General features: G+C 46.1%; 1 protein-coding gene across 1 annotated transcript in view; it reads right to left on the bottom strand.

Annotated features, from left to right (window-relative positions):
* The window catches only part of GRIK5 (glutamate ionotropic receptor kainate type subunit 5), a 56,361-nt gene that overhangs the window by 8,360 nt on the left and 20,075 nt on the right, over window positions 1–27,926 (bottom strand). The window contains exons 7-14 of the mRNA XM_058823120.1: window positions 27,377–27,538; window positions 25,306–25,458; window positions 13,737–13,841; window positions 13,532–13,639; window positions 10,877–11,059; window positions 7,331–7,444; window positions 4,966–5,075; window positions 2,455–2,628 (exon numbers count right to left, since the gene is read on the bottom strand). Of these exons, the coding sequence (XP_058679103.1) occupies window positions 2,455–2,628; window positions 4,966–5,075; window positions 7,331–7,444; window positions 10,877–11,059; window positions 13,532–13,639; window positions 13,737–13,841; window positions 25,306–25,458; window positions 27,377–27,538 (1,109 nt within the window). The remainder of the gene's footprint in view (window positions 1–2,454; window positions 2,629–4,965; window positions 5,076–7,330; window positions 7,445–10,876; window positions 11,060–13,531; window positions 13,640–13,736; window positions 13,842–25,305; window positions 25,459–27,376; window positions 27,539–27,926) is intronic.

The raw sequence follows: 27,926 nt of genomic DNA, 5'->3' as shown, positions 1-27,926 counted from the left end.
AAATCACCCAAAATCCCACCAAATACCCCCATATACACCCCACAAATCACCCCAAAATCACCAAAAATCACCAAATACCCCCAAATATCCCCAAACATCCCCAAAATACGCCCAAATACCCACATACACCCCATAAATCACCCCATAAATCACCCCAAAATCACCCCAAAATCACCCCAAAATCACCAAAAATCATCAAATATGCCCAAACATCCCCAAATACCCCCAAACATCCCCAAATACCCCCAAATACCCCCATAAATCACCCCATAAATCACCTCAAAATCACCAAAAATCACCCCAAAATCACCAAATACCCCCAAACATCCCCAAATCCCCCCCAAATGCCCCCATATACACCCCATAAATCAGCCCAAAATCACCAAAAATCACCAAAAATCACCAAAAATCACCAAATACCCCCAAACATCCCCAAATCCCCCCCAAATACCCCCAAATACCCACATACACCCCATATACACCCCATAAATCACCCCAAAATCACCCCAAAATCACCAAAAATCACCAAAAAATCACCAAAATCACCAAATACCCCCAAACATCCCCAAATCCCCCCCAAATCCCCCCAAATACCCACATACACCCCATAAATCACCCCAAAATCACCCCAAAATCACCCCAAAATCACCAAATACCCCCAAACATCCCCAAATACCCCCAAATACCCAAAAATACCCCCATATACACCCCACAAATCACCCCAAAATCACCCCAAAATCACCAAAAATCACCAAATACCCCCAAACATCCCCAAATCCCCCCAAAATACCCCCAAATATCCCCATATACACCCCACAAATCACCCCAAAATCACCAAAAATCACCAAATACCCCCAAACATCCCCAAATACCCCCAAAATACGCCCAAATACCCACATACACCCCATAAATCACCCCATAAATCACCCCAAAATCACCCCAAAATCACCCCAAAATCACCAAAAATCATCAAATATGCCCAAACATCCCCAAATACCCCCAAACATCCCCAAATACCCCCATAAATCACCCCATAAATCACCTCAAAATCACCAAAAATCACCAAAAAATCACCAAATACCCCCAAACATCCCCAAATAGCCCCCAAATGCCCCCATATACACCCCATAAATCAGCCCAAAATCACCCCAAAATCACCAAAAATCACCAAAAATCACCAAATACCCCCAAACATCCCCAAATCCCCCCCAAATACCCACAAATACCCACATACACCCCATATACACCCCATAAATCACCCCAAAATCACCCCAAAATCACCAAAATCACCAAAAAATCACCAAAATCACCAAATACCCCCAAACATCCCCAAATCCCCCCCAAATCCCCCCAAATACCCACATACACCCCATAAATCACCCCAAAATCACCCCAAAATCACCAAATACCCCCAAACATCCCCAAATACCCCCAAATACCCAAAAATACCCCCATATACACCCCATAAATCACCCCAAAATCACCCCAAAATCACCAAAAATCACCAAAAATCACCAAATACCCCCAAACATCCCCAAATCCCCCCCAAATACCCACAAATACCCACAAATACCCCCATATACACCCCATAAATCACCCCAAAATCACCAAAAATCACCAAAAACCACCCAAAATCACCCAAAATTTGGGGATTCTCACCAGACCCCGCTGACGCAGCGCGTGGAGAGCGCGCGGGGCAGCACCTCGGCGCCCTGCTGCAGGAACCCCCCTCCCCAAATCCCCCCAAATCCCCCCAAATCCCACCAAATCCCCCCCAAATCCCCCCAAATACCCCCATATACACCCCATAAATCACCCCAAAATCACCCAAAATGCCCCGAATTTGGGGATTCTCACCAGACCCCGCTGACGCAGCGCGTGGAGAGCGCGCGGGGCAGCACCTCGGCGCCCTGCTGCAGGAACCCCCCTCCCCAAATCCCCCCAAATCCCACCCAAATCCCCCCATATACACCCCACATACACCCCATAAATCACCCCAAAATCACCCAAAATCACCCCAAAACCACGGGATTTTTTGTTTCCTCACCAGACCCCGCTGACGCAGCGCGTGGAGAGCGCCCGGGGCAGCACCTCGGCGCCCTGCTGCAGGAACCCCCCTCCCCAAATCCCCCCAAATCCCACCAAATCCCCCCCAAATCCCCCCAAATACCCCCATATACACCCCATAAATCCCCCCAAATCCCCACATACACCCCATAAATCACCCCAAAATCACCCAAAATGCCCCGAATTTGGGGATTCTCACCAGACCCCGCTGACGCAGCGCGTGGAGAGCGCGCGGGGCAGCACCTCGGCGCCCTGCTGCAGGAACCCCCCTCCCCAAATCCCCCCAAATCCCCCCCAAATCCCCCCAAATCCCCCCCCAAATCCCCACATACACCCCATAAATCACCCCAAAATCACCCAAAATGCCCCGAATTTGGGGATTCTCACCAGACCCCGCTGACGCAGCGCGTGGAGAGCGCGCGGGGCAGCACCTCGGCGCCCTGCTGCAGGAACCCCCCCACGGGGAACCAGAGGCTGTTGCCCAGCGTGTACTGGTTCTGCACCAGCCCCGGGCGCTCGCGCAGGCACGGGTGCGGGTTGTACCACTCGTACGGGCTCAGCCTGCAACGGGGAGGGGGGGCGGGAGAGGTCGGGACCCCCCCCCAATCTGGGATGGGGGAGTCCCATCCAGGGGTGGACCCCCGAGTTGGGGGGGTCACCCTGAATTAATTTGGGGTCACCTTGAAGCGGTTTTGAAGCACCCCAAAACCCCTCTGGAATCACCTGAAGGCATCTGGGGCCGCCCCAAACTGGTCTGGGACCACCCAAAAATAATCTGGGACCACCCTGAAATAATCTGGGACCACCCTGAATTAATTTGGGAACACCCTGAAATAATCTGGGATCACCCTGAATTAATTTGGGAACACCTGAACCCATCTGGGACCACCCAAAAATAATCTGGGACCACCCTGAAATAATCTGGGACCACCCTGAAATAATCTGGGATCACCCTGAAATAATCTGGGATCACCTGAACCCATCTGGGACCACCCAAAAATAATCTGGGACAACCCTGAAATAATCTGGGACCACCCAAAAATAATCTGGGACCACCCTGAATTAATTTGGGAACACCTGAACCCATCTGAGACCACCCAAAAATAATCTGGGACCACCCTGAAATAATTTGGGAACACCCTGAAATAATCTGGGATCACCCTGAATTAATTTGGGAACACCTGAACCCGTCTGGGACCACCCAAAATTAATCTGGGATCACCCTGAATTAATTTGGGAACACCTGAACCCATCTGAGACCACCCAAAAATAATCTGGGACCACCCAAAATTAATCTGGGATCACCCTGAATTAATTTGGGAACACCTGAACCCATCTGGGACCACCCTGAAATAATCTGGGACCACCCAAAATTAATCTGGGACCACCCTGAATTAATTTGGGATCACCCTGAATTAAATTGGGAACATCTGAACCCCTCTGGGACCACCCAAAATTAATCTGGGACCACCCTGAATTAATTTGGGAACATCTGAACCCCTCTGGGACCACCCAAAAATAATCTGGGATCACCCTGAATTAATTTGGGAACACCTGAACCCATCTGGGACCACCCAAAAATAATCTGGGACCACCCTAAATTAATCTGGGACCACCCTGAATTAATCTGGGACCACCCTGAATTAAATTGGGAACACCTGAACCCATCTGGGACCCCCCAAAATTAATCTGGGACCACCCTGAATTAATTTGGGATCACCCTGAATTAAATTGGGAACATCTGAACCCATCTGGGACCACCCAAAAATAATCTGGGACCACCCTGAATTAATTTGGGATCACCCTGAATTAATTTGGGAACACCTGAACCCATCTGGGACCACCCAAAAATAATCTGGGATCACCCCAAACCTATGTGAGACCACCCCAATTCCCTATGGGAGCCCCAAAAATTCCCGTGGGACCCCCCCAAATTAATTTGGGAACACATGAACCCAGCTAGGACCACCCTAATTAATTTTGGGACCACCCCAAATTAATTTGGGACCCCCCCCCCCCGAACCAGTCGGAGCTCACCTGAACCCATCTGGGACCACCCAAAAATAATCTGGGACCACCCTAAATTAATCTGGGACCCCCCAAAATAATTTGGGGCCATTTTTGGGGCATCCCCCCCAATTTCGGGCCCCGTTTTCAGGGTGTGTCGTCCCCCCCCCAATTTTGGGGCCATTTTTTAGGGGTGTCCCACCCCAATTTTTGGGTCCATTTTTGTGGCATTCCCCCCCCATTTTTGGGGCCATTTTTTGGGGCGTCCCCTCCCAAATTTTGGGCCCCATTTTTGGGGCGTCCCTCCCCATTTTTGGGCCCCGTTTTTGGGGCGTCCCTCCCCATTTTTGGGCCCCGTTTCTGGGTCATTCCCCCTCATTTTTGGGCCCCGTTTTTGGGGCGTCCCCCCCCATTTTTGGGCCCCGTTTTTGGGGCCTCCCTCCCCATTTTTGGGCCCCGTTTCTGGGTCATTCCCCCTCATTTTTGGGGCCATTTTTTGGGGCGTCCCCTCCCCAAATTTTGGGCCCCATTTTTGGGGCATCCCTCCCCACTTTTGGGCCCCATTTTTGGGGCATCCCTCCCCATTTTTGGGCCCCGTTTCTGGGTCATTCCCCCCCATTTTTGGGCCCCGTTTTTGGGGCATCCCCCCCCATTTTTGGGCCCCGTTTCTGGGTCATTCCCCCCCATTTTTGGGCCCCGTTTTTGGGGCGTCCCTCCCCATTTTTGGGCCCCGTTTCTGGGTCATTCCCCCTCATTTTTGGGGCCATTTTTTGGGGCGTCCCTCCCCATTTTTGGGCCCCATTTTTGGGGCGTCCCTCCCCATTTTTGGGCCCCGTTTCTGGGTCATTCCCCCCCAGTTTTGGGCACCGTTTTGGGGGCGTCCCCGCTCACCTGGCGGCCAGGAAGAGCACGCAGCTGACGGCCAGGTAGGCCAGGAGCATGAAGAGCCACACGGCCGGAGAGAAGGGGTCTAGGAAGGAGAAATACCCCGGCTTGCGGCCCTGGGGGGACGCCGAGTGAGACCCCCGCGCTGGGCCCGGAGACCGCCCCAAACTGACCCAAAATGACCCAAAATCCGCAGAAAATTGCCCCAAAACTGACCTCAAAATCCACCGAAAATTGCCCCAAAACTGCCCCGAAACTGACCCCAAAATGACCCAAAACCCACAGAAAAATGACCCAAAATAGCCCCGAAGCTGACCCTAAAACTGGCCCAAAACTGACCCCAAAATGACCCAAAACCCACAAAAAAAATGACCCAAAATAGCCCCGAAGCTGACCCTAAAACTGGCCCAAAACTGACTCCAAAATGACCCAAAATCCACAAACAATGATCCAAAATAGCCCCAAAGATGACCCTAAAAATGGCCCAAAACTGACCCCAAAATGACCCAAAACCCACAAAAAAATGACCCAAAAGTGCCCCAAAACCTGCCCCGAAATAGAACCCAAAATGACCCAAAATCGATGGAAAAGTGACCCAAAATAGCCCCGAAGCTGACCCTAAAACTGGCCCAAAACTGACCCCAAAATGACCCAAAACCCACAAAAAAATGACCCAAAATAGCCCCAAAGCTTACCCTAAAAATAGCCCCAAAACTGACCCCAAAATGACCCAAAACCCACAGAAAAATGACCCAAAATAGCCCCGAAGCTGACCCTAAAACTGGCCCAAAACTGACCCCAAAATGACCCAAAACCCACAAAAAAATGACCCAAAATAGCTCCAAAGCTGACCCTAAAAATAGCCCCAAAACTGACCCCAAAATGACCCAAAATCCACAAAAAAAAAACACCCAAAAGTGCCCAAAAACCTGCCCTGAAATAGAACCCAAAATGACCCAAAATCGATGGAAAAGTGACCCAAAATAGCCCTAAAACTGATCCTAAAACTGAGAGTAAACTGCCTCCAAACTGACCCCAAAATCCACAGAAATTTGCCCCGAAACCCGCCCCAAAACTGACTCAAAAATGACCTAAAATTGACAGAAAATTTACCCAAAATAGCCCCAAAACTGACCCTAAAACTGACACAAAACTGCCCCAAAACTGACCACAAAAATAACCCAAAACTGACCCTAAATTTGACATAAAACTGCCCCAAAACTACCCCAAAAGTGACCCGAAATTCAACATAAAAATGCCCCAAAACTGACCCTAAACTGACCCCAAAATAAATAGAAAATAGCCCCAAAACTGACCCCAAAATGACCCAAAACCCACAAAAAAATGACCCAAAATAGCCCCGAAGCTGACCCTAAAAATGGCCCAAAACTGACCCCAAAATGACCCAAAATCCACAAAAAAAAAAACACCCAAAAGTGCCCAAAAACCTGCCCCGAAATAGAACCCAAAATGACCCAAAATCGATGGAAAAGTGACCCAAAATAGCCCCAAAACTGATCCTAAAACTGACACAAAACTGCCCCAAAACTGACCACAAAAATAACCCAAAACTGACCCTAAATTTGACATAAAACTGCCCCAAAACTACCCCAAAAGTGACCCGAAATTCAACATAAAAATGCCCCAAAACTGACCCTAAACTGACCCCAAAATAAATAGAAAATAGCCCCAAAACTGACCCTAAAACCGACACAAAGGCGACACAAAATTGGCCCCAAAACTGACACTAAACAGCCCCAAAACTGACCCTAAAATGGCCCAAAATCAACAAAAACCCCACAAAAACCCCAAAACTGACCATGTGCACGCGGTAGAGGATGCTGACGCCCGAACCCCATAAAATCCCCATAAAACCCCAAAAAAAAAACCCAAAAAAACCCACAAAAATATAAAATCATATAAAAATCCTATAAAATCCCTAAAACCCTATAAAACGCCCCAAACCTCACCATGTGCACGCGGTAGAGGATGCTGATGCCCGAACCCCAAAAACCCCAAAAACCCCAAATCCCAGACCCCAAACCCCCACAAAACCCTACAAAAGCTCCATAAACCCCCATAAAAACCCCACAAAAACACAAAATCCTATAAAAACCCCAAAAAACCCCAAAAAACCCCAAAAACGCCCCAAACCTCACCATGTGCTCGCGGTAGAGGATGCTGATGCCCGAACCCCAAAAACCCCAAAAACCCCAAATCCCAGACCCCAAACCCCCACAAAACCCTACAAAAGCCCCATAAACCCCCATAAAAACCCCACAAAAACACAAAATCCTATAAAAACCCCAAAAAAAACCCCAAAAAACCCCAAAAAACCCCAAAAAACCCCAAAAAACGCCCCGAACCTCACCATGTGCACGCGGTAGAGGATGCTGATGCCCAGGGTCATGAAGGGCTTGGAGAAGTCGATTACCTTCTCGCGCTCGGCCGTGATGGTGAACGCCGCCACCGCCAGGTCGGCTTTCTGCGGAACCCAAAAAGCCAAAAACGGGGGGTCAGGAGACCCCAAAAACCCAAAAAACCCAAAAAATCCCGGGATGGAGACCCCAAAAACCCAAAAAAAACCAAAAACGGGGGCTCAGGAGACCCCAAAAACCCAAAAAACCCAAAAAATCCCGGGATGGAGACCCCAAAAACCCAAAAAACCCAAAAAATCACGGGATGGAGACCCCAAAAACCCAAAAACCCAAAAACGGGGGGTCAGGAGACCCCAAAAACCCAAAAACCCAAAAATGTGGGGTCAGCTTTCTGCGGAGCCCAAAAACCCAAAAACGGGGGGTCAGGAGACCCCAAAAACCCAAAAAACCCAAAAAATCCCGGGATGGAGACCCCAAAAACCCAAAAAAGCCAAAAAATCACGGGATGGAGACCCCAAAAACCCAAAAAACCCAAAAAATCACGGGATGGAGACCCCAAAAACTCAAAACCCCAAAAAATCACGGGATGGAGACCCCAAAAACTCAAAACCCCAAAAAATCACGGGATGGAGACCCCAAAAACCCAAAAACCCAAAAAATCACGGGATGGAGACCCCAAAAACCCAAAAAACCCAAAAATGTGGGGTCAGGAGACCCCAAAAACCCAAAAAACCCAAAAATGTGGGGTCAGGAGACCCCAAAAACCCAAAAAATCCCGGGATGGAGACCCCAAAAACCCAAAAAACCCAAAAAATCCCAGGATGGAGACCCCAAAAACCCAAAAACCCAAAAATGTGGGGTCAGGAGACCCCAAAAACCCAAAAACGGGGAGTCAGGAGACCCCAAAAACCCAAAAACCCAAAAATGTGGGGTCAGCTTTCTGCGGAGCCCAAAAACCCAAAAACGGGGGGTCAGGAGACCCCAAAAACCCAAAAAACCCAAAAAATCACGGGATGGAGACCCCAAAAACTCAAAACCCCAAAAAATCACGGGATGGAGACCCCAAAAACCCAAAAACCCAAAAAATCACGGGATGGAGACCCCAAAAACCCAAAAACCCAAAAAATCACGGGATGGAGACCCCAAAAACCCAAAAACCCAAAAATGTGGGGTCAGGAGACCCCAAAAACCCAAAAACCCAAAAATGTGGGGTCAGCTTTCTGCGGAGCCCAAAAACCCAAAAACGGGGGGTCAGGAGACCCCAAAAACCCAAAAAACCCAAAAAATCCCGGGATGGAGACCCCAAAAACCCAAAAAACCCAAAAACGGGGGCTCAGGAGACCCCAAAAACCCAAAAAACCCAAAAAATCCCGGGATGGAGACCCCAAAAACCCAAAAAAGCCAAAAAATCACGGGATGGAGACCCCAAAAACCCAAAAAACCCAAAAAATCACGGGATGGAGACCCCAAAAACTCAAAACCCCAAAAAATCACGGGATGGAGACCCCAAAAACTCAAAAACCCAAAAAATCACGGGATGGAGACCCCAAAAACCCAAAAACCCAAAAAATCACGGGATGGAGACCCCAAAAACCCAAAAACCCAAAAATGTGGGGTCAGGAGACCCCAAAAACCCAAAAACCCAAAAATGTGGGGTCAGGAGACCCCAAAAACCCAAAAAATCCCGGGATGGAGACCCCAAAAACCCAAAAAACCCAAAAACAGGGGGTCAGGAGACCCCAAAAACCCAAAAACCCAAAAAATGTGGGGTCAGGAGACCCCAAAAACCCAAAAATGTGGGGTCAGGGGAGACCCCAAAACACCAAAAACCCCAAAATGTGGGGTCAGGGGGGATGGAGACCCCAAAAACCCAAAAATGGGGGGTCAGGGGAGACCCCAAAACACCAAAACTCCAAAAAGTGTGGGGTGAGGAGACCCCAGAACACCAAAAATGTGGGGTTGGCTTTGTGCGGACCCCAAAAACCCAAAAACGGGGGGTCAGGAGACCCCAAAAACCCAAAACCCCAAAAAATCCCGGGATGGAGACCCCAAAAACCCAAAAACCCAAAAATGTGGGGTCAGGAGACCCCAAAAACCCAAAAACGGGGGGTCAGGGGAGACCCCAAAACCCCAAAAACCCCAAAAATGTGGGGTCAGGAGGGGCTGGGATTTTTTCCAACGGGATTTTTTCCTCACGAGATTTTCCTTAGGGAATTTTCCGTATTTTTCATCGCAGGAATTTTTTTTCATTACGGGATTTTTTTATCATTATGGGGATTTTTCCTAATGGGATTTTTCCCTACGGGATATTTTATTTTTCCCTACGGGATATTTATTTTTCCCTTATAGGATATTTTATTTTTCCCTACGGGATATTTTTCTTCACGAGGGATTTCCCAATGGGATTTTTTTTGCCCCCTATGGGATTTTCCTCATGGGATTTTTCCCTTATGGGATATTTATTTTTCCCTTATAGGATATTTTATTTTTCCCTACGGGATATTTATTTTTCCCTACGGGATATTTTATTTTTCCCTACGGGATATTTTATTTTTCCCTACGGGATATTTATTTTTCCCTACGGGATATTTTTCTTCACGAGGGATTTCCCAATGGGATTTTTTTTGCCCCTTTTGGGATTTTCCTCTTGGGATTTCTTTCATTACGGGATTTTCCTCACCGGGTTTTTCCCTACGGGATTTTCTTCGTTACGGGGATTTTCCCCACGGCATTTTTTCCTTATGGGGATTCTTTTCATTACAGGAATTTTCATTTTGGGATTTATTTTTTTACAGGATTTTTTTCCTCCCCGTTCCCGTACCCGGCTGACGACCTCTCCCACCGCGCCCGTCCGGGAGCCGTTGGGCTCCTTTTGGGATTTTCATTGCGGGATTTTTTTTTTCCCCCCTCTACGGGATTTTTTTCCCAACGGGATTTTTTTTCCATTATGGGATTTATTTTTTTTTGATAGGATTTTTTTCCCCCGTTCCCGTACCCGGTTGATGAGCTCTCCCACCATGCCCATCCAGGAGCCGTTGGGCTCCTTTTGGGATTTTCATTGCGGGATTTTTTTTTTCCCCCTCTACGGGATTTTCGTTACGGGGTTTTTCCCAATAATTTTTTCCATTATGGGATTTATTTTTTTTTTATAGGATTTTTTTCCCCCGTTCCCGTACCCGGTTGATGAGCTCTCCCACCATGCCCATCCAGGAGCCGTTGGGCTCCTTTTGGGATTTTCATTGCGGGATTTTTTTTTTCCCCCTCTACAGGATTTTCGTTACGGGGTTTTTCCCAATAATTTTTTCCATTATGGGATTTATTTTTTTTTGATAGGATTTTTTTCCCCCGTTCCCGTACCCGGTTGATGAGCTCTCCCACCATGCCCATCCAGGAGCCGTTGGGCTCCTTTTGGGATTTTCATTGCGGGATTTTTTTTTTTCCCCCTCTACGGGATTTTCGTTACGGGGTTTTTCCCAATAATTTTTTCCATTATGGGATTTATTTTTTTTTAGTAGGATTTTTTTCCCCCGTTCCCGTACCCGGTTGATGAGCTCTCCCACCATGCCCGTCCAGGAGCCGTTGGGTTCCGGCGCCCCGTAGAGCCCGTCCTCCACCAGCTTGATGTGGAAGCGGAACTTGAGCAGCGCCGCCAGCTCGCGCAGCATGTCCACGCAAAACCCCTCGTAGCGATCGCCGCCCACCCGCATCACGTACGGGTTCTCCTAAAATTATGGGGTTTGGGGTTGGTTATTGGGGTTTGGGGTCGGTTATTGGGGTTTGGGGTTGGTTATTGGGGTTTGGGGTTGGTTATTGGGTATGGGATTGGTCACTGCAGTGTCCACGCAAAACCCCTCGTAGCGATCGCCGCCCACCCGCATCACGTACGGGTTCTCCTAAAATTATACGGTTTGGGGTTGGTTATTGGGGTTTGGGGTTAATTATTGGGGTTTTGGGGTCAGTTATTGGGGTTTGGGGTTAATTATTGGGGGTTGGGGTCAGTTATTGGGGTTTGGGGTTGGTTATTGGGTATGGGATTGGTTATTGGGGTTTGGGGTCGGTTATTGGGGTTTGGGGTTGGTTATTGGGGTTTGGGGTTGGTTATTGGGGTTTGGGGTTGGTTATTGGGTATGGGATTGGTAATTGGGGTTTGGGGTTGGTTATTGGGGTTTGGGGTCGGTTATTGGGTACGGGATTGGTCACTGCAGTGTCCACGCAAAACCCCTCGTAGCGATCGCCGCCCACCCGCATCACGTACGGGTTCTCCTAAAATTATGGGGTTTGGGGTTAATTATTGGGGTTTGGGGTCGGTTATTGGGGTTTGGGGTTGGTTATTGGGTATGGGATTGGTTATTGGGGTTTGGGGTCGGTTATTGGGGTTTGGGGTCGGTTATTGGGGTTTGGGGTTGGTTATTGGGGTTTGGGGTTGGTTATTGGGGTTTGGGGTTGGTTATTGGGTATGGGATTGGTTATTGGGGTTTGGGGTCGGTTATTGGGGTTTGGGGTTGGTTATTGGGTATGGGATTGGTTATTGGGGTTTGGGGTCGGTTATTGGGGTTTGGGGTCGGTTATTGGGGTTTGGGGTCGGTTATTGGGGTTTGGGGTTGGTTATTGGGGTTTGGGGTTAATTATTGGGGTTTGGGGTTGGTTATTGGGTAAGGGATTGGTTATTGGGTATGGGATTGGTCACTGCAGTGTCCACGCAAAACCCCTCGTAGCGATCGCCGCCCACCCGCATCACGTACGGGTTCTCCTAAAATTATAGGGTTTGGGGTAAATTATTGGGGTTAATTATTGGGGTTTTGGGTATGGGATTGGGGTTTGGGGTTGGTTATTGGGTATGGGATTGGTCACTGCAGTGTCCATGCAAATCCCCTCGTAGCGATCAGGGCCGCCCACCCGCATCACGTACGGGTTATCCTAAAATTATGGGGTTTGGGGTTGGTTATTGGGGTTTGGGGTCGGTTATTGGGGTTTGGGGTTGGTTATTGGGGGTTGGGGTTGGTTATTGGGTATGGGATTGGTTATTGGGGTTTGGGATTGGTTATTGGGTATGGGATTGGTTATTGGGGTTTGGGGTCGGTTATTGGGGTTTGGGGTTGGTTATTGGGGTTTGGGGTTGGTTATTGGGTATGGGATTGGTCACTGCAGTGTCCACGCAAATCCCCTCGTAGCGATCGCCGCCCACCCGCATCACGTACGGGTTCTCCTAAAATTATAGGGTTTGGGTTTAATTATTGGGGTTTGGGGTTAATTATTGGGGTTTTGGGGTCGGTTATTGGGGTTTGGGGTTGGTTATTGGAGTTTGGGGTTGGTTATTGGGTATGGGATTGGTCACTGCAGTGTCCACGCAAATCCCCTCGTATAGATCGGGGCCGCCCACCCGCATCTTGTACGGGTTCTCTTAAAATTGGGATTTGGGGTTAATTATTGGGGTTTTGGGGTCAGTTATTGGGGTTTGGGGTTAATTATTGGGGTTTTGGGGTCAGTTATTGGGGTTTGGGGTTAATTATTGGGGTTTTGGGGTCAGTTATTGGGGTTTGGGGTTAATTATTGGGGTTTTGGGGTCGGTTATTGGGGTTTGGGGTTAATTATTGGGGTTTTGGGGTCGGTTATTGGGGTTTGGGGTTAATTATTGGGGTTTGGGGTTTGGGGTTTGGGATTTGGGAGGCAAGTCTGGGGGGAAACTAGTGGGGAAATTAATTGGGGATCAATGGGGATCAATTGAGGATCAATGGGGGATCAATGGAGACCCCAAATGGAGACCCTGATGGGCACCGGTGGCTCCCAGCCCCTCCCAGTACAAACCAGTGACCCCAGACCCCCTTTAACCCTTTCCCAACCCCTCCCAGTACAAACCAGTAACCCCAGACCCCCTTTAACCCTTTCCCAATCCCTCCCAGTACAAACCAGTAACCCCAAATCCCCCTTTAACCCTTTCCCAGTCCCTCCCAGTACAAACCAGTAACCCCTAATCCCCCTTTAACCCTTTCCCAGCCCCTCAATGCACTCACTGCTCCCCCTGGTGGCGGCTGTGGGAACTGCAGCGCCCTCCCAGTTTATCCCAGTACAAACCAGTTTATCCCAATCCCCTCCCAGCTTATCCCAGTCCCTCCCAGTACAAACCAGTAACCCCAGACCCCCTTTAACCCTTTCCCAGCCCCTCCCAGTCCCTCCCAGTACAAACCAGTACAGACCAGTATGGTGGTGATGATCAGCGTCTTGTTGGCCAGGCTGTCCGAGGCGTTCAGGGCCAGCGTGGCCTCGTCCATGGCCAGCGTCCGGTTGGAGAACCACACGCCCACCTGCCGGGGTCAGGGGTCACTCAGGGGTCAGGGGTCACTCAGGGGTCACTCAGGGGTCACTCAGGGGTCACTCAGGGGTCACTCAGGGGTCACTCACCTCCCTGTGTCCGTCCTTGCCCTTCTCCAGCACCCTCAGGCTGTAATTCGTGCGCTGCCCTTTGCTGTTGAACTCCACGCGCCCCGTCAGGCCGTCGTACTCCACCTGGGAAAACGCACCCAAAACGGGCCAAAATGGAGCCAAAAATGCCTCAAACATACCCAAAAAATATCCCAAAAAATGTCCTAAATATACCCAAAAAATATCCCAAAAATGTCCCAAATATACCCAAAAAATATCCCAAAAAACGTCCCAAATATACCCAAAAAATATCCCAAAAAATGTCCCAAATTTACCGAAAAAATATCCCAAAAATGTCCCCAAACGGACCCAAAAAATATCCCAAAAATGTCCCAAAACGGACCCAAAAAATATCCCAAAAATGTCCCAAAACACACCCAAAAAATATCCCAAAAAATCTCCCAAATATACCCAAAAAATATCCCAAAAAATGTCCCAAATATACCCAAAAAATAACCCAAAAATGACCCAAAACACACCCAAAAAATATCCCAAAAAACGTCCCAAAACACACCCAAAAAATATCCCAAAAATGTCCCAAAACACACCCAAAAAATATCCCAAAAAACGTCCCAAATATACACAAAAAAATATCCCAAAAAAGTCCCAAAACACACCCAAAAAATATCCCAAAAAACAACCAAAATATACCCAAAAAATATCCCAAAAATGTCCCAAATATACCCAAAAAATAACCCAAAAATGACCCAAAACACACCCAAAAAATATCCCAAAAAACGTCCCAAAACACACCCAAAAAATATCCCAAAAAACGTCCCAAAACACACCCAAAAAATATCCCAAAAATGTCCCAAAACACACCCAAAAAATATCCCAAAAATGTCCCAAATATACCCAAAAAATATCCCAAAAAACGTCCCAAATATACCCAAAAAATATCCCAAAAAACGTCCCAAATATACCCAAAAAAATCCCAAAAATGTCCCAAAACACACCCAAAAAATATCCCAAAAAACAACCAAAATATACCCAAAAAATATCCCAAAAATGTCCCAAAACACACCCAAAAAATATCCCAAAAAACAACCAAAATATACCCAAAAAATATCCCAAAAATGTCCCAAATATACCCAAAAAATATCCCAAAAAACGTCCCAAATATACCCAAAAAAATCCCAAAAATGTCCCAAATATACCCAAAAAAATCCCAAAAATGTCCCAAAACACACCCAAAAAATATCCCAAAAATGTCCCAAATATACCCAAAAAAATCCCAAAAATGTCCCAAAACACACCCAAAAAATATCCCAAAAATGTCCCAAATATACCCAAAAAATATCCCAAAAATGTCCCAAAACACACCCAAAAAATATCCCAAAAATGTCCCAAATATACCCAAAAAATATCCAAAAAATGTCCCAAAAAATATCCCAAAAATGTCCCAAAAATGTCCCAAAAAATATCCCAAAAATGTCCCAAATATACCCAAAAAAACCCCAAAAAATGCCCCAAATGTACCCAAAAAAACCCCAAAAAATGCCCCAAATATACCCAAAAAAATCCCAAAAAATATTTTGGTTTTGGGGCTGTTTTTGGGGTTTTTTCGTGTTATTCCCACCGGGTTTTCAGGTTTGTTTTTGGGTGTATTTGGGATTTTTTTGGGATTGTTTTTGGGTGTATTTTGGGGTTTTTTTGGGATTGTTTTTGGGTGTATTTTGGGTTTTTTTGGGATTGTTTTTAGGGCCGTTTCTGGGGTTTTTTGGGGATTGTTTCAGGGGTTTTGGGGCAGTTTTTGGGTGTATTTTGGGGTTTTTTGGGATTTTTTTTAGGGCTGTTTCAGGGGTTTTGTGGCTGTTTTTAGGGTTATATTTGGGGTTACTTTCGTGTTATTCCCACCGGGTTTTAGGGCTTGTTTTTGGGTGTATTTTGGTTTTTTTGGGATTGTTTTTGGGTGTATTTTGGGGTTTTTTTGGGATTGTTTTTGGGTGTATTTTGGGGTTTTTTGGGATTGTTTTTAGGGCTGTTTCTGGGGCTGGTTTTGGGGTTATTTTCGTGTTATTCCCACCTGGTTTTCAGGCTTGTTTTTGGGTGTATTTTGGGTTTTTTTTGGGATTGTTTTTGGGTGTATTTTGGGGTTTTTTTGGGATTGTTTTTGGGGTGTATTTTGGGGGTTTTTTTGGGATTGTTTTTGGGTGTATTTTGGGGGTTTTTTGGGATTGTTTTTGGGTGTATTTTGGGGTTTTTTTGGGATTGTTTTTGGGGTGTATTTTGGGGGTTTTTTTGGGATTGTTTTTGGGTGTATTTTGGGGGTTTTTTGGGATTGTTTTTGGGTGTATTTTGATTTTTTTGGGATTGTTTTTAGGGCCGTTTCTGGGGTTTTCTCAGGGATTGTTTCAGGGGTTTTGGGGCTGTTTTTGGGGCTGTTTTCGTGTTATTCCCACCGGGTTTTCAGGCTTGTTTTTGGGTATATTTTGGGGTTTTTTGGGATTGTTTTTAGGGCTGTTTCTAGGGCTGTTTTTTGGGTTATTTTCGTGTTATTCCCACCGGGTTTTCAGGCTTGTTTTTGGGTTTTTTTGGGGTTTTTGGGGATTGTTTTTAGGGCTGTTTCTGGGGTTTTCTCGGGGATTCTTTCAGAGGTTTTGGGGTTATTTTCGTGTTATTCCCACCGGGTTTTCAGGCTTGTTTTTGGGTGTATTTTGGGGTTTTTTTGGGATTGTTTTTGGGTGTATTTTGGGTTTTTTTTGGGATTGTTTTTGGGTGTATTTTGGGTTTTTTTGGGATTGTTTTTAGGGCTGTTTCTGGGGTTTTCTCGGGGATTGTTTCAGGGGTTTTGGGGCTGTTTTTGGGGCTGTTTTTGGGGTTATTTTCGTGTTATTCCCACCGGGTTTTCAGGCTTGTTTTTGGGTGTATTTTGGTTTTTTTGGGATTGTTTTTAGAGCTGTTTCTGGGGCTGGTTTTGGGGTTTTTTCGTGTTATTCCCACCGGGTTTTCAGGCTTGTTTTTGGGTGTATTTTGGGGTTTTTTTGGGATTGTTTTTGGGTGTATTTTGATTTTTTTGGGATTGTTTTTAGGGCCGTTTCTGGGGTTTTCTCGGGGATTGTTTCAGGGGTTTTGGGGCTGTTTTTGGGGCTGTTTTCGTGTTATTCCCACCGGGTTTTCAGACTTGTTTTTGGGTGTATTTTGGGTTTTTTTGGGATTGTTTTTAGGGCTATTTCTGGGGTTTTCTTAGGGATTGTTTCGGGGCTTTTGGGGACATTTTTAGGGCTCTTTTTGGGGTTATTTTCGTGTTATTCCAACCGGTTTTTCAGACTTGTTTTTGGGTGTATTTTGGGGTTTTTTTGGGATTGTTTTTAGAGCTGTTTCTGGGGCTGGTTTTGGGGTTATTTTCGTGTTATTCCCACCTGGTTTTCAGGCTTGTTTTTGGGTGTATTTTGGGGTTTTTTTGGGATTGTTTTTGGGTGTATTTTGGGTTTTTTTTGGGATTGTTTTTGGGTGTATTTTGGGGTTTTTTTGGGATTGTTTTTGGGTGTATTTTGATTTTTTTGGGATTGTTTTTAGGGCCGTTTCTGGGGTTTTCTCAGGGATTGTTTCAGGGGTTTTGGGGCTGTTTTTGGGGCTGTTTTCGTGTTATTCCCACCGGGTTTTCAGGCTTGTTTTTGGGTGTATTTTGGGGTTTTTTTGGGATTGTTTTTGGGTGTATTTTGGGTTTTTTTGGGATTGTTTTTGGGTGTATTTTGGGGTTTTTTTGGGATTGTTTTTGGGTGTATTTTGGGGGTTTTTTGGGATTGTTTTTGGGTGTATTTTGATTTTTTTGGGATTGTTTTTAGGGCTGTTTCTGGGGTTTTCTCGGGGATTGTTTCAGGGGTTTTGGGGCTGTTTTTGGGGCTGTTTTTGGGGTTATTTTCGTGTTATTCCCACCGGGTTTTCAGGCTTGTTTTTGGGTTTTTTTGGGGTTTTTTGGGATTGTTTTTAGGGCTGTTTCTGGGGCTGGTTTTGGGGTTATTTTCGTGTTACTCCCACCGCGTTTTCAGGCTTGTTTTTGGGTGTATTTTGGGTTTTTTTGGGATTGTTTTTAGGGCTGTTTCTGTGGTTTTGGGATTGTTTTTGGGTGTATTTTGGGGTTTTTTTGGGATTGTTTTTGGGTGTATTTTGGTTTTTTTGGGATTGTTTTTAGGGCTGTTTCTGGGGTTTTCTCGGGGATTGTTTCAGGGGTTATTTTCGTGTTTTTGGGGTTATTTTCGTGTTATTCCCACTGGGTTTTCAGGCTTGTTTTTGGGTATATTTTGGGGTTTTTTGGGATTGTTTTTAGGGCTGTTTCTGGGGCTGGTTTTGGGGTTTTTTCGTGTTATTCCCACCGGGTTTTCAGGCTTGTTTTTGGGTGTATTTTGGGGTTTTTTTGGGATTGTTTTTGGGTGTATTTTGATTTTTTTGGGATTGTTTTTAGGGCCGTTTCTGGGGTTTTCTCGGGGATTGTTTCAGGGGTTTTGGGGCTGTTTCTAGGGCTGTTTTTGGGGTTATTTTCGTGTTATTCCCACCGGGTTTTCAGGCTTGTTTTTGGGTTTTTTTGGGGTTTTTGGGGATTGTTTTTAGGGCTGTTTCTGGGGTTTTCTCGGGGATTCTTTCAGAGGTTTTGGGGTTATTTTCGTGTTATTCCCACCGGGTTTTCAGACTTGTTTTTGGGTGTATTTTGGGTTTTTTTGGGATTGTTTTTAGGGCTATTTCTGGGGTTTTCTTAGGGATTGTTTCGGGGCTTTTGGGGACATTTTTAGGGCTCTTTTTGGGGTTATTTTCGTGTTATTCCAACCGGTTTTTCAGACTTGTTTTTGGGTGTATTTTGGGGTTTTTTTGGGATTGTTTTTAGAGCTGTTTCTGGGGCTGGTTTTGGGGTTATTTTCGTGTTATTCCCACCGGGTTTTCAGGCTTGTTTTTGGGTATATTTTGGGGTTTTTTGGGATTTTTTTAGGGCTGTTTCTGGGGTTTTGTGGCTGTTTTTAGGGTTATTTTGGGGGTTATTTTCGTGTTATTCCCACCGGGTTTTCAGGCTTGTTTTTGGGTGTATTTTGGTTTTTTTGGGATTGTTTTTGGGTGTATTTTGGGGTTTTTTTGGGATTGTTTTTGGGTGTATTTTGGTTTTTTTGGGATTGTTTTTAGGGCTGTTTCTGGGGTTTTCTCAGGGATTGTTTCAGCGGTTTTGGGGCTGTTTTTGGGGTTTTTTCGAGTTATTCCCACCGGGTTTTCAGGCTTGTTTTTGGGTGTATTTGGGTTTTTTTGGGATTGTTTTTAGGGCTGTTTCTGGGGTTTTCTCAGGGATTGTTTCAGTGGTTTTGGGGCTGTTTTTGGGGCTGTTTTTGGGGTTATTTTCGTGTTATTCCGACAGGGTTTTTTTGGGATTGTTTTTGGGTATATTTTGGGGTTTTTTGGGATTGTTTTTAGGGCTGTTTCTGGGGCTGGTTTTGGGGTTATTTTCGTGTTACTCCCACCGCGTTTTCAGGCTTGTTTTTGGGTGTATTTGGGTTTTTTTGGGATTGTTTTTAGGGCTGTTTCTGGGGTTTTGGGATTGTTTTTGGGTGTATTTTGGGGTTTTTTTGGGATTGTTTTTGGGTGTATTTTGATTTTTTTGGGATTGTTTTTAGGGCTGTTTCTGGGGTTTTCTCGGGGATTGTTTCAGGGGTTTTGGGGCTGTTTTTGGGGCTGTTTTTGTGTGATTCCCACCGGGTTTTAGGGCTTGTTTTTGGGTATATTTTGGGGGTTTTTGGGATTTTTTTTAGGGCTGTTTCAGGGGTTTTGTGGCTGTTTTTAGGGTTATTTTGGGGGTTATTTTTGTGTTATTCCCACTGGGTTTTCAGGCTTGTTTTTGGATGTATTTTGGTTTTTTTGGGATTGTTTTTAGGGCTGTTTCTGGGGTTTTCTCGGGGATTGTTTCAGGGGTTTTGGGGCTGTTTTTGGGGCTGTTTTCGTGTTATTCCGACAGGGTTTAAGGGCTTGTTTTTGGGTATATTTTGGGGGTTTTTGGGATTGTTCTTAGGGCTGTTTCTGGTGTTTTTTGGGGTTATTTTCGTGTTATTCCCACCGGGTTTTCAGGCTTGTTTTTGGGTGTATTTTGGGGTTTTTTTGGGATTGTTTTTGGGTGTATTTTGGGTTTTTTTGGGATTGTTTTTAGGGCCGTTTCTGGGGTTTTCTCGGGGATTGTTTCAGGGGTTTTGGGGCTGTTTTTGGGGCTGTTTTTGGGGTTATTTTCGTGTTATTCCCACCGGGTTTTCAGGCTTGTTTTTGGGTTTTTTTGGGGTTTTTGGGGATTGTTTTTAGGGCTGTTTCTGGGGTTTTCTCGGGGATTCTTTCAGGGTTTTTGGGGTTATTTTCGTGTTATTCCCACCGGGTTTTCAGGCTTGTTTTTGGGTGTATTTTGGGTTTTTTTGGGATTGTTTTTAGGGCTATTTCTGGGGTTTTCTTAGGGATTGTTTCGGGGCTTTTGGGGACATTTTTAGGGCTCTTTTTGGGGTTATTTTCGTGTTATTCCAACCGGTTTTTCAGACTTGTTTTTGGGTGTATTTTGGGGTTTTTTTGGGATTGTTTTTAGAGCTGTTTCTGGGGCTGGTTTTGGGGTTATTTTCGTGTTATTCCCACCGGGTTTTCAGGCTTGTTTTTGGGTATATTTTGGGGTTTTTTGGGATTTTTTTAGGGCTGTTTCTGGGGTTTTGTGGCTGTTTTTAGGGTTATTTTGGGGGTTATTTTCGTGTTATTCCCACCGGGTTTTCAGGCTTGTTTTTGGGTGTATTTTGGTTTTTTTGGGATTGTTTTTGGGTGTATTTTGGGGTTTTTTTGGGATTGTTTTTGGGTGTATTTTGGTTTTTTTGGGATTGTTTTTAGGGCTGTTTCTGGGGTTTTCTCAGGGATTGTTTCAGCGGTTTTGGGGCTGTTTTTGGGGTTTTTTCGAGTTATTCCCACCGGGTTTTCAGGCTTGTTTTTGGGTGTATTTGGGTTTTTTTGGGATTGTTTTTAGGGCTGTTTCTGGGGTTTTCTCAGGGATTATTTCAGTGGTTTTGGGGCTGTTTTTGGGGCTGTTTTTGGGGTTATTTTCGTGTTATTCCGACAGGGTTTAAGGGCTTGTTTTTGGGTATATTTTGGGGTTTTTTGGGATTGTTTTTAGGGCTGTTTCTGGGGCTGGTTTTGGGGTTATTTTCGTGTTACTCCCACCGCGTTTTCAGGCTTGTTTTTGGGTGTATTTGGGTTTTTTTGGGATTGTTTTTAGGGCTGTTTCTTGGGTTTTGGGATTGTTTTTGGGGTGTATTTTGGGGGTTTTTTTGGGATTGTTTTTGGGTGTATTTTGGGGTGTTTTTGGGATTGTTTTTGGGTGTATTTTGATTTTTTTGGGATTGTTTTTAGGGCTGTTTCTGGGGTATTCTCGGGGATTGTTTCAGGGGTTTTGGGGCTGTTTTTGGGGTTATTTTCGTGTTATTCCCACCGGGTTTTCAGGCTTGTTTTTGGGTGTATTTTGGGGTTTTTTAGGCTTGTTTTTGGGTGTATTTTGGATTTTTTTGGGGATTGTTTTTAGGGCCGTTTCTGGGGTTTTCTCGGGCATTATTTCAGGGGTTATTTTCGTGTTTTTGGGGTTATTTTCGTGTTATTCCCACCGCGTTTTCAGGCTTGTTTTTGGGGTATATTTTGGATTTTTTTGGGATTATTTTTAGGGCTGTTTCTGGGGTTTTGGGATTGTTTTTGGGTGTATTTTGGGGGTTTTTTGGGATTGTTTTTGGGTGTATTTTGATTTTTTTGGGATTGTTTTTAGGGCTGTTTCTGGGGTTTTCTCGGGTATTGTTTCAGGGGTTATGGGGCTGTTTTTGGGGCTGTTTTTGGGGTTTTTTCGTGTTACCCCCACCGGATTTTCAGACTTGTTTTTGGGTGTATTTTGGGGTTTTTGGGGATTGTTTTTAGGGCCGTTTCTGGGGTTTTCTCGGGGATTGTTTCAGGGGTTTTGGGGCTGTTTTTGGGGCTGTTTTTGGGGTTTTTTCGTGTTATTCCCACCGGGTTTTCAGGCTTGTTTTTGGGTGTAGTTTGATTTTTTTGGGATTGTTTTTAGGGCTGTTTCTGGGGTTTTCTCGGGGATTGTTTCAGTGGTTTTGGGGCTGTTTTTGTCGCGGGTTTTTGGGGTTATTTTCATGTTATTCCCACCGGGTTTTCAGGCTTGTTTTTGGGTGTATTTTGGGGTTTTTTTGGGATTGTTTTTGGGTGTAGTTTGGTTTTTTTGGGATTGTTTTTAGGGCCGTTTCTGGGGTTTTCTCGGGGATTGTTTCAGTGGTTTTGGGGCTGTTTTTGTCGCGGGTTTTTGGGGTTATTTTCGTGTTATTCCCACCGGGTTTTAGGGCTTGTTTTTGGGTGTATTTTGGGGTTTTTTGGGATTGTTTTTAGAGCTGTTTCTGGGGCTGGTTTTGGGGTTATTTTCGTGTTATTCCCACCGGGTTTTCAGGCTTGTTTTTGGGTGTATTTTGGGTTTTTTTGGGATTGTTTTTAGGGCTATTTCTGGGGTTTTCTTAGGGATTGTTTCGGGGCTTTTGGGGACATTTTTAGGGCTCTTTTTGGGGTTATTTTCGTGTTATTCCAACCGGTTTTTCAGGCTTGTTTTTGGGTGTATTTTGGGGTTTTTTTGGGATTGTTTTTAGGGCTGTTTCTGGGGCTGGTTTTGGGGCTATTTTCGTGTTATTCCCACCGGGTTTTCAGGCTTGTTTTTGGGTTTTTTTGGGGTTTTTGGGGATTGTTTTTAGGGCTGTTTCTGGGGTTTTGTGGCTGTTTTTAGGGTTATTATGGGGGTTATTTTCGTGTTATTCCCACCGGGTTTTCAGGCTTGTTTTTGGGTGTATTTTGGGTTTTTTTGGGATTGTTTTTAGGGCTATTTCTGGGGTATTCTCGGGGATTGTTTCAGGGCTTTTGGGGCTGTTTTGGGGTTATTTTCGTGTTATTCCCACCGGGTTTTCAGACTTGTTTTTGGGTGTATTTTGGGGTTTTTTTGGGATTGTTTTTGGGTGTATTTTGGGGTTTTTTTTGGGATTGTTTTTGGGGCTGTTTCTGGGGTTTTCTTGGGGATTGTTTCAGGGGTTTTGGGGCTGTTTCTGGGGCTGGTTTTGGGGTTATTTTCGTGTTATTCCCACCGGGTTTTCAGGGCTGGCTTTGGGTGTATTTTGGGGTTTTTTGGGATTGTTTTTAGGGCTGTTTCTGGGGTTTTGGGGCTGTTTTTGGGGCTGTTTTTGGGGTTATTTTCGTAATATTCCCACCGGGTTTTCAGGCTTGTTTTTGGGTATATTTTGGTTTTTTTGGGATTATTTTTAAGGCTGTTTCTGGGGTTTTCTTGGGGGTTTTGGGGCTGTTTTTGGGGTTATTTTCGTGTTATTCCAACCGGTTTTTTAGGCTTGTTTTTGGGTGTATTTTGGGGTTTTTTTGGGATTGTTTTTGGGTGTATTTTGGGTTTTTTTGGGATTGTTTTAGGGCCGTTTCTGGGGTTTTCTCGGGGATTGTTTCAGGGGTTTTGGGGCTGTTTTTGGGGTTTTTTCGTGTTATTCCCACCGGTTTTTTAGGCTTGTTTTTGGGAGTATTTGGGTTTTTTTGGGATTGTTTTTAGGGCTGTTTCTGGGGTTTTCTCGGGGATTGTTTCAGGGGTTTTGGGGCTGTTTTTGGGGCTGTTTTTGGGGTTATTTTCGTGTTATTCCCACCGGGTTTTCAGGCTTGTTTTTGGGTTTTTTTGGGGTTTTTGGGGATTGTTTTTAGAGCTGTTTCTGGGGCTGGTTTTGGGGTTATTTTCGTGTTATTCCCACCGGGTTTTCAGGCTTGTTTTTGGGTGTATTTTGGGTTTTTTTGGGATTGTTTTTAGGGCTATTTCTGGGGTTTTCTTAGGGATTGTTTCGGGGCTTTTGGGGACATTTTTAGGGCTCTTTTTGGGGTTATTTTCGTGTTATTCCAACCGGTTTTTCAGGCTTGTTTTTGGGTGTATTTTGGGGTTTTTTTGGGATTGTTTTTAGGGCTGTTTCTGGGGCTGGTTTTGGGGCTATTTTCGTGTTATTCCCACCGGGTTTTCAGGCTTGTTTTTGGGTTTTTTTGGGGTTTTTGGGGATTGTTTTTAGAGCTGTTTCTGGGGCTGGTTTTGGGGTTATTTTCGTGTTATTCCCACCGGGTTTTCAGGCTTGTTTTTGGGTGTATTTTGGGTTTGTTTGGGATTGTTTTTAGGGCTATTTCTGGGGTATTCTCGGGGATTGTTTCAGGGCTTTTGGGGCTGTTTTGGGGTTATTTTCGTGTTATTCCCACCGGGTTTTCAGACTTGTTTTTGGGTGTATTTTGGGGTTTTTTTGGGATTGTTTTTGGGTGTATTTTGGGGTTTTTTTTGGGATTGTTTTTGGGGCTGTTTCTGGGGTTTTCTTGGGGATTGTTTCAGCGGTTTTGGGGCTGTTTTTGGGGCTGTTTTTGGGGTTATTTTCGTGTTATTCCCACCGGGTTTTCAGGCTTGTTTTTGGGTGTATTTGGGTTTTTATTGGGATTGTTTTTGGGGCTGTTTCTGGGGTTTTCTCGGGGATTGTTTCAGGGGTTTTGGGGCTGTTTTTGGGGTTATTTTCGTGTTATCCCCACCGGGTTTTCAGGCTTGTTTTTGGGTGTATTTTGGGGTTTTTTGGGATTGTTTTTAGGGCTGTTTCTGGGGCTGGTTTTGGGGTTTTTTCGTGTTATTCCCACTGGGTTTTCAGGCTTGTTTTTGGGTGTATTTTGGGGTTTTTTTGGGATTGTTTTTGGGTGTATTTTGGGTTTTTTTTGGGATTGTTTTTGGGTGTATTTTGGGGGTTTTTTGGGATTGTTTTTGGGTGTATTTTGGGTTTTTTTGGGATTGTCTTTAGGGCTGTTTCTGGGGTTTTTTGGGGATTGTTTCAGGGGTTTTGGGGCTGTTTTTGGGGTTATTTTCGTGTTATTCCCACCGGGTTTTCAGGCTTGTTTTTGGGTTTTTTTGGGGTTTTTGGGGATTGTTTTTAGGGCTGTTTCTGGGGTTTTCTCAGGGATTCTTTCAGAGGTTTTGGGGTTATTTTCGTGTTATTCCCACCGGGTTTTCAGGCTTGTTTTTGGGTGTATTTTGGGTTTTTTTGGGATTGTTTTTAGGGCTATTTCTGGGGTTTTCTTAGGGATTGTTTCGGGGCTTTTGGGGACATTTTTAGGGCTCTTTTTGGGGTTATTTTCGTGTTATTCCAACCGGTTTTTCAGACTTGTTTTTGGGTGTATTTTGGGGTTTTTTTGGGATTGTTTTTAGAGCTGTTTCTGGGGCTGGTTTGGGGGTTATTTTCGTGTTATTCCCACCGGGTTTTCAGGCTTGTTTTTGGGTGTATTTTGGGTTTTTTTTGGGTTTGTTTTTGGGTGTATTTTGGGGTTTTTTTGGGATTGTTTTTGGGTGTATTTTGATTTTTTTGGGATTGTTTTTAGGGCTGTTTCTGGGGTTTTCTCGGGGATTGTTTCAGGGGTTTTGGGGCTGTTTTTGGGGTTATTTTCGTGTTATTCCCACCGGGTTTTCAGGGCTGGTTTTGGGTGTTTTTGGGGGTTATTCTGGGGTTTTCTGGCGCCTCCTCACCATCCTCAGGTAGTTCATCAGGCTGGTGCCGTGGGGCCAGATCCCGGGCGCGGCGCAGGCCAGGGGGCGCCCCCCGATCTCCTGGCTGCGGTTCAGCTCCCGCACGGCGCCCACCACCACGTGCACGGCGTCGAACAGCAGCGCCGCCGACAGCTGGGACGGGGGAAATTCGGGGCTTTCTGGGGTCCCCCGAACCCCAAATCCCCACCCCAGGAACCCCCCAAAAATTCGGTTTTTCTAGGCGTCGCATTTCCAAATTTTTGCCGTTTTTTCGCCCCCCCTCCCCCACGAAGTTTTGAGGTTTCTCCAAGGTTTTTGGGGTCCCTTCAAGATTTTTTGGGGTCCTTTCGAGGTTTTTTGGGGTCTCCAGCAAATTTTGGGGTCTTCCAAGAGGGTTTGGGGTCCCCCAGATCCCAAATCCCCACCCCAGAAACCCCCAGGGAGACCCCAAATTTCCGAATTTTTATCATTTCTTCCCCCAAAGTTTTGAGGTTTCTCCAAGGTTTTTGGGGTCCTTTCAAGATTTTTGGGGTCCCTTCATTGTTTTTGGGGTCTCTCCCAAGTTTTGGGGTCCCTCAGATCCCAAATCCCCACCCCAGAAATCCCCAAGGATTTGGGTTCTTGGAAATGCCAAGTTTCCAAATTTTCACCATTTTTCCCCCAAGATTTTTTGGGGTCCCTTCAAGATTTTTTGGGGTCCTTTCAAGGTTTTTGGGGTCTCCCCCAAATTTTGGAGTCTTCCAAGAGGGTTTGGGGTCCCCCAGATCCCAAATCCCCACCCCAGAAACCCCCCGGGATTTGGGTTCTCTGAGACCCCAAATTTCCGAATTTTTGGGGGATTTTTCCCCAAAATTTTTGGGGTCTCTTCAAGATTTTTGGGGTGTCCCCCAAATTTTGGTGTCCTCTGGGAGGGTTTGGGGTCCCCTAAGCCCCCAGAAACCCCCAAGAATTCGGGGCTTTTTGAGAGGTCAAATTTCCGAATTTTTATCATTTCTTCCCCCAAAGTTTTGAGGTTTCTCCAAGGTTTTTGGGGTCCTTTCAAGGTTTTTGGGATCTCCCCCAAATTTTGGAGTCTTCCAAGAGGGTTTGGGGTCCCCCAGATCCCAAATTCCCACCCCAGAAACCCCCCGGGATTTGGGTTCTCTGAGACCCCAAATTTCCGAATTTTTGGGTTTTTTTTTTCCCGAGATTTTTGGGGTCCTTTCAAGGTTTTTGGGGTCCTCCAAGAGGCTTTGCGGTCCCTCAGAACCCCAAATCCCCACCCCAGAAACCCCCAAAAATTTCGGTTTTCTGAGATGTCGAATTTCTGAATTTTTCTCCTTTTTTGCGCCCCAGATTTTTTGGGCGTCCCCCCAAATTTTTGATCATTCTCACCCCCAAAATTTCACGCCTTTCCCCGAAATCTCGCGATTTCAACGTTCCCAAATTTCCCTTTTCTCCCCCATTTTCCCACCGTTTCCCGCGGGGTTTTTTGCCTCCCCCCCCAAATTTCGGGGTCCCCCCGGTGCTTTTCGGGGCCCCCCCCAAATTTTCCACTTCCCCAGTGAATTTCACCCCCAAAATTTCACGCCTTTCCCCAAAATCTCGCGATTTCGCGCTCCCCCCAAATTTCCCTTTTCTCCCCCATTTTCCCACCGTTTCCCGCGGGGTTTTTTGCCTCCCCCCCCCAATTTTGGGGTCCCCCCGGCGCTTTTTGGGGTCCCCCCAAATTTTCCACTTCCCCAGTGAATTTCACCCCCAAAATTTCACGCCTTTCTCCGAAATCTCGCAATTTCGCGCTCCCCCAAATTTCCCTTTTCTCCCCCATTTTCCCACCGTTTCCCGCGGGGTTTTTTGCCTCCCCCCCCAAATTTCGGGGTCCCCCCGGTGCTTTTCGGGGCCCCCCCCAAATTTTCCACTTCCCCAGTGAATTTCACCCCCAAAATTTCACGCCTTTCCCCGAAATCTCGCAATTTCGCGCTCCCCCAAATTTCCCTTTTCTCCCCCATTTTCCCACCGTTTCCCGCGGGGTTTTTTGCCTCCCCCCCCAAATTTCGGGGTCCCCCCGGCGCTTTTCGGGGTCCCCCCTCACCGCGGGGCCGGGGTAGGGCCCCAGCTCGCAGCTCTCCCTCCAGGACATGTTGAGGCTCCGCACGAACTCGGGGTAGAAGCGATGGCTCGTGTTGAACATGGAGAAGCCCAGGACGGTGGCCGGAGCGGCCGGCAGAGCGTCCAGCCGGAGCAGGGGGAAGTCCTGGGGTCAGTTTGGGGCAGTTTGGGTCATTTTGGGTCAGTTTGGGTCATTTTGGGGCCATTTTGGGTCATTTTGGTTCATTATAGGCAATGGGTGGTCAAGGGGTCGTTTGTGGTCATTTATGGTCATTTGTGGTCACGGTGGCCGGAGCGGCCGGCAGAGCGTCCAGCCGGAGCAGGGGGAGGTCCTGGGGTCAGTTTGGGGGCAGTTTGGGTCATTTTGGGTCAGTTTGGGTCATTTTTGGGTCATTTTGGGTCATTTGGGGGCCATTTTGGGTCATTTTTGGTCATTACGGGCAATGGGTGCTCAAGGTGTCGTTTGTGGTCATTTATGGTCATTTGTGGTCGCGGTGGCCGGAGCGGCCGGCAGAGCGTCCAGCCGGAGCAGG

The sequence above is a fragment of the Ammospiza caudacuta genome, chromosome 38, assembly GCF_027887145.1.
Source record: "Ammospiza caudacuta isolate bAmmCau1 chromosome 38, bAmmCau1.pri, whole genome shotgun sequence".
NCBI lineage: Eukaryota > Metazoa > Chordata > Aves > Passeriformes > Passerellidae > Ammospiza > Ammospiza caudacuta.
The sequence above is the reverse complement of the archived record's forward strand: the minus strand, read 5'-3'. Positions and strand labels throughout refer to the sequence as shown.